General features: G+C 39.6%; 1 protein-coding gene across 1 annotated transcript in view; it reads right to left on the reverse strand.

The window, feature by feature from the left end:
* The window catches only part of LOC119419396 (interleukin-1 receptor type 1-like), a 47,308-nt gene that overhangs the window by 38,050 nt on the left and 2,907 nt on the right, over positions 1-6,351 (reverse strand). The window contains exons 3-5 of the mRNA XM_037686704.1: positions 3,906-4,074; positions 1,912-2,080; positions 1,645-1,713 (exon numbers count right to left, since the gene is read on the reverse strand). Of these exons, the coding sequence (XP_037542632.1) occupies positions 1,645-1,713; positions 1,912-2,080; positions 3,906-4,074 (407 nt within the window). The remainder of the gene's footprint in view (positions 1-1,644; positions 1,714-1,911; positions 2,081-3,905; positions 4,075-6,351) is intronic.

Genomic DNA, 6,351 nt, shown 5'->3' on the forward strand with positions numbered 1-6,351 from the left:
AGGTAGGCTTGAAACACAAGAGTCAGGGTGGCTTCTGGGTAATACCACATGGCTAGGCCTCAGACTGACGAAGCCTCTTGGATGAGGGGCGAAACGTTTCTTTTTAACAAAAAAAACGAAGTCCAGATGACATGATTCAACCTTTTTTGTTGTTATATACCTGGATGACTGAGAAAACAAACTTTGATGTCAGGTTTTGTTCTTTATACCCAAATTTGAACAAGATCAGTTTTAGGAAGCAGGCTTCGGACATTAAAATGTAAAATGCCAAGACCAGCTCTCTCACTAAATTTTTCAGGAATATCAATATTATTCAGAGAGAGGCCTGGATTAAGTTGAACATTTCCTGATAGTAGAAGAAGAAGAATATAGTACTTCCTTTTCACATTAGAAATTGACTCCTTATCATTAAGGTTTGAAATTGCCAAATCTATAAGAGACATTTCTGTGTATAAAACTGCTTTGCAAGACGGATATACACATGAGATGAACAAGAGTTTGATGATTTAATCCCGGCCACCAGGAGGACATCCGTGATAGGGTCAAACTGTCAACAGAGAATGACCAGATTGAGGTCCCTGACCTGGAAAAATCCAAGGCTGGATGGGGGCATGACTATTTGTGCCTCATTTCTGTACTTCCAAAGTACTGACGCACTTGAAGCAAAAGAAAATAAAAGTACTTTAAAAAGAAACTTCATGATCGGGGTCTGTAGATAAATTGGCCAGTGGAGCAGTCAGGAGATCCAGAATCCAAAAATTTAAATTAAAAAAATTTAAGATTAAAATTATAAAATTATAACTTATAAAATAAAAATAATTGTTTTAAGCCACCATATGACAGTTGAAGGTTGATAGGATCTGATGGCCGGTGACTGGGATGTCTTGCGGCCTGCAGGTTTCAGCAGCCAGCGGGCTCAGGTTGCTCTCAGGCTGTGAACTTCAGCGATGACTGAGGAAGCTGTCGGCAGCAGTCTGGTGTGATCCCGCGGCACAGCGGGCTCCAGTGGCCCACAATTCAGATGGGATCCAGCAGCTAGCAACACGAGCAGGCTCCAACGATGAGCAACGACGCTGTCGGCCAGCAATCCAGTGGGATCCAAAGACACAGCGGGTTTGAGCGTCTAGCAGCTCAGATGGGACTCGGCAGCCAGCGGCCCGAACAGGCTCCGACAACCAACGGCTCCAGCAGCGGGCAGCCTGGCAAGGCTCCGTGGCCAATTTAAAGTTAACGGCCAGCAAGCTGCGACCCAGCAAATCACTGCCACAGAGCCGCCAGGCAACAGCAGCCTCCGATGGTTCAAGAGGCAGGAGCTCCGCACAGTCTCAAAATCCTCCGACAGCTGACAACCAGCAGGCAGCCTCCGACACAACTCCCAGAAAGGTCCAGTCCAACATCCAGGACCAACAGGTGGATCAAAATTTAAAATTAAATCACACCGGAGTAGGATAAAAATGTCACTGTGATAGCACCCGGTTTCAGCTCCTAAAATTCAATAAAAGCCCTTTAAACTATTAAAAACCAATCGAGACAGGTTGAAAAACAGATGCTGACAGACACTGACGTGCACTTGCGGCCATCTTGGATTTGTATAATTACAGTAATTGTTGGCCCTTCATCAGTTGTGTGTTGGGTTTTACTGACCCACTTGAACAATGAAGACGTCCTCTTGAGGTTTCACCACCTGGAGCTCCGGAAAAACCTCTGGAGCTCCTAAAACCACAGAAAGATAGCAGAGAGCAGAAAACACAGCAGTTAATTGAAAGTTGGAGTTATTACTAGTCAAGTTACTTTTATCAGACACATCATGTCTGATTTATTTTACAGAAAATAAGAGTTGTTAAAAAGTTAAAATGGTTTCCAGTTTTTGGAGCTGAATCTGATGATGACTCAGACAGATACAGTACACACCGTTTTTAACAGTCATCTGGATGCTGCGTGCAGTTGTGTAGTTCCTGCCATCTATAGTAATATCTGTTAGGCAGGTGTATTTCCCAGCATCCCTCTGTGAGACCGCCGGCAGCCACATGAAGCCATCAGCAGAGATGAACTCCTTATCCAGCTCCTCCAGGTTACAGTCCTTTATTCAAATACACAGAGGATATTTTCCTTTCCTTAGCATAACATATTTAAATTTGTCAATAAATTTAGTTACAAAAAGCTATACATCGAGGACAGACTGACAGTCATAACACTAAATAAAGCAAACAGTATTCATTTAAAAACTATTTGAACTCAACAAAGTCCATGCTCAATAATCCAGGTATACTTTCCAACAATTTTCAGTAAGGTCATCTGGACACTTTCTTTTTTTTTTTTTGGCGCTGAAACGTTTCACCTTCCATCCAGAAGACTTCATCAGTCTGAGGAATTTGAAGACATTTTAGTTAAACTTGCAGGAAATAACCAAACTAAATCTACAACTGATTAACTTTTGTATTAAATTCATCGTAAGATGACTGCCACAACTTATCAACTTAAAAAATTGTTATAACTCGGGCAATTTTACAGATCCTGAGCTAAGTCTAGGTGTTTTTGCAGCTTGGAGTCATCAACATAGCAACACGTTTTGGCCCTGAACCTTCCTCTTGTGTTCAACTGAGTTTGTTAAATGCTAAATGCTACTATTTAATAATAATGCTATTATTATTTGATAATACAAAACTTGACTGTGTGATGTAGTCAAGTTATTCAAAGTCAAATTACAAACATAAAAAAATGAATCATGATCATTAATCTCTAAAGAATAAAGCTGTTTGTACATTGCTACGGTGGCCCTAAGGTGTAAATGAACAACATCTGAAAAAAAAGAATTACATTAAGCCTAATAGGAAGTTTTTAAAAAAAAACTTTATTAACAACATAAAACCAAACAACAGAACAACATACAGTACATCCTGATGCATGCTCAATAATCCAGGTAGAAAAATCTAAAAAGGTTAAGTCAGGTCCTCTGGAGGCCTCTGTGTTCAACTATCCCCCTCTTAAGGACATCTGACAGAATCAGAGCTGCTCACACACAACCTGCTGCTCCTCTCCAAAAGAGGAATTTTATTAAGTGTTTACAAATGAGGGCAGCACGGTGGCGCAACTGGTAGAGCTGCTGTTTCTCAGCGAGCAGGTCCCTGGTTCAAATCCCGGTCCAGGTGCCTTTCTGGGTAGAGTTTGCATGTTCTCTCTGTGCATGCGTGGGTTTCCTCCGGGTACTCCGGTTTCCTCCCACAGACCAAAAACATGCATGTTAGACTGATTGGTAACTCTAAATTGTCTCTAGGTGTGAGTGAGAGAATGAATGGTTGTTTGTCTCGTTTGTCTCTATGTGTCCCTGTGATGGACTTGCGACCTGTCCAGGGTGTACCCCGCCCCTCACACAGTGATTGGGCACCAGTGACCCCCATGACCCAAAATGGAAGAAGTGGGTAAAAGATAATGGATGAATGGTTTACAAATATGAGTAAATGTTGATGCATAGCAACACGTTAAAATACACCAAAACGCAGGAAATGGCATCTCTGTTGTTCAAAATTTTCTGTGAGAGGATCCACGGACCCCCCCCGCCACGCACCCCCCACGCCCCACTCCGGCATCAGTCAGTTTACAAATTAAGCCCTGAGCACAGCTCTTAAAGAAACAAAATAAAAGTGTGCTTTCAGCTGCAAGAGGGACTAGCTTCAGTTTATCTTAAAAATATGAAAACTAACTATAAATAGTAGTTTATTAATAAAGAAGATGAACTGAAGCCAATCCCGAGTTGTCACCAAGTCTTTATGAGAACTTTTATACACATCCTTTTTCTTGGTTACACCTCAGACTACACACAGTATATATCAATATATATAAACTATATACATATATACTTTATAAAAGCAGCAGCATCACCATGCGAGCTTCACAGAGCTCAATACCTTCATCCATCGTATTCTCCTCACGAGACCCAGTCCAAAGAGCTCTGTCTGTTTACAAGGAAGCCCTCCCCTGATCCCCTCTGTGATGACGACATCCTCGCTTGGATCGGGACAGTCTTCATTGGACACCGAGACTCTAAACGTTCTCTTCAATAGTTCAGTTTCATCTCTACAGAAAACATAGCAGACAGCAGAAAATCTGACATTTTGTTGCAAAAATGTTTTTATAGTGTGAAGATTTTCATCATTTTCAGTTTGCTGCGACAGAAAACAAATTACAAGATGTAGTCAGGGAAGTACGATGATAAAATGTGTCTTAATGAGAGCAGTGGGAACATTTTTAATTGGCTTTTATGTTTGTGAATGTTTCTGTAAAGTGCCCTGAGACAACTTTGTTGTGATTTGGTGCTATATAAATAAACTGAATTGAAATGAATTTTTGACTTGTGTAAAAATGAATTGTTGAGATTCATCAAAACACAAAACTGTAATATGACCGATTTTGAAGCATGCAAATTTCTTGTGTTTTCAAATTTTTAACAGTAAATCTGATCATTTGATCATCTGTAGTGTTCGCTGAACAAAAGCTAAGAATGATGATGGAGTCACTTTGAGCTCTGAACTCTTTTCTGTTTTCTGTTTTTTCTTTTCTTTTCTTTTTTGTGAGCTTTGCACATTTCAAACAGTACGGTTCAGTTCAGACGTGGCATTAAACTCATTAAAACCTTTAAAATCATTAATATGATGTACTTGCATTTGAAATTTAGCTCAGATACAATACATAATTAACTGTGCTTAATAAAAGGATAAATAAGCAGAGAAACCTGCTGTTTCTCAAACCACTGATTCTTTCCTCCAGCCAAATTTATTAATAAATAAATTCACCTTTTGTCATTCTCTTACATGAGAATCATCTCTTGTCAAGGATTTACAATAGTTTTTACCTAATCCGACAGAAAAAATGGCTTTATGGCAGATCAGATGTTGTCAACATCATGAGGGCAAAAAGTGACCCTCAGACAGTTTCCAGCTGGTCACCAATATATTTAATTGAAAAGAAAACAACTCTTAATTAATACCAAAGTTTGTGTTCAATAATCCAGGTAAAAATTCAACAAAGTTCAGTCAGATCCTCTGGACGGTTTCTTTTTTGCTGAGATGTTTCGTCCTTCATCCAAAGGACTTATTCAATCTGAAACTTCTCAATTAAGTTAATGAAAAATTGTATTTTATTACGGAAACTTTAAAAAAGTCTAAATTAAGCACCTTGGACAAAGGGATTAGACAGAATAAACTTTTCCTTAAGTTGTGTTTTCAGAACTAGACTGAATTTTAAAATCTTCAAACTCTTTGATTTGTTGGACGTTTTCTATTTTCAAGACATTTTGATTTGAGTTTTCTATCTTGGATTTTTATTTTCTTTAGTCTACCTGTGTGCTCCCCTTTCACAACTTTGCTGTTTTGCTGGTAATCAGTCCAGACTTTAGACACAGTTGACTGGGACAGCGTCTTTACAAAATTCTGTTATGATTTACCTTCTTGAAGAAGTTTTGTTTTTTGTTAATCAATCTCCGTTCTTTCAACTGATCTCCAGTGTTGGGGCCGTGATTCATGTCACCTTTGTGCAAGAGCTCTCCACGGTCTGAGCACTCTTTTTAACTGAAGACTAATTCGCAGGGTTTTCTGATGCAGGTGTTTTGTTTTAAAAAGCAATTCCATATTTGTTTCTCTACTTATTCTAAAAATTAAAAAAACACTTATGACTGACTACAGCAATTATATTATCCATCCAAAAGGATGGCCCAGCACAGAAGATCAACATCATCAGGCCAGGACTCTGAGGTCTACACTCATCTCCAGGCCAGCGGTCACTCTTTCAAGGATGAAGATGTTCACATCCTGGACAGAGAGGAACGATGGTTTGAGAGAGGAGTAAAGGAGGCCATCTTTGTGAAAAGAAATCGTCCATCATTAAACAGGGGTGGAGGCCTCCGGGTTCAACTGTCCCCCTCTTACAATGCTGTGATTGCTAGTATCACTCAGCCCTCTGTGAGTAGTAAACAGCCATCAGTGTGCTAATGATCCATTGTTAGGCTGATGGTCCTTCTTGAGCATGTGATCAGCTGGTTTTGGTTGTCAGCAGCAAAACTGGTTGATCCATCTGAGAAGGTGCTATTTAAGAGACTGAGCTGAAAACAGCACCTCAGACTGAGGAAGTCTTTCGGATGAAAGATGAAACGTATCTACATATTTTTTTTTGCTTTGTTTTGTTTTTTGTTTTTTTGAATGTCCAGAGGACCAGATTGAACTTTTTTAGATTTTTCTACCTGGATTATTGAGCATGCATCAGGATATATTATCCATCCATACATCCATCATCTTTACTCACTGCTTCTTATTATTGGGGTTGTGTGTGTGTGTGGGTGTTTGTGTGTGGAGTACTCAC

Source organism: Nematolebias whitei, chromosome 13 (genome assembly GCF_014905685.2).
Source record: "Nematolebias whitei isolate Nwh7 chromosome 13, NemWhi1, whole genome shotgun sequence".
In the NCBI taxonomy this organism is placed as follows: Eukaryota; Metazoa; Chordata; class Actinopteri; order Cyprinodontiformes; family Rivulidae; genus Nematolebias; species Nematolebias whitei.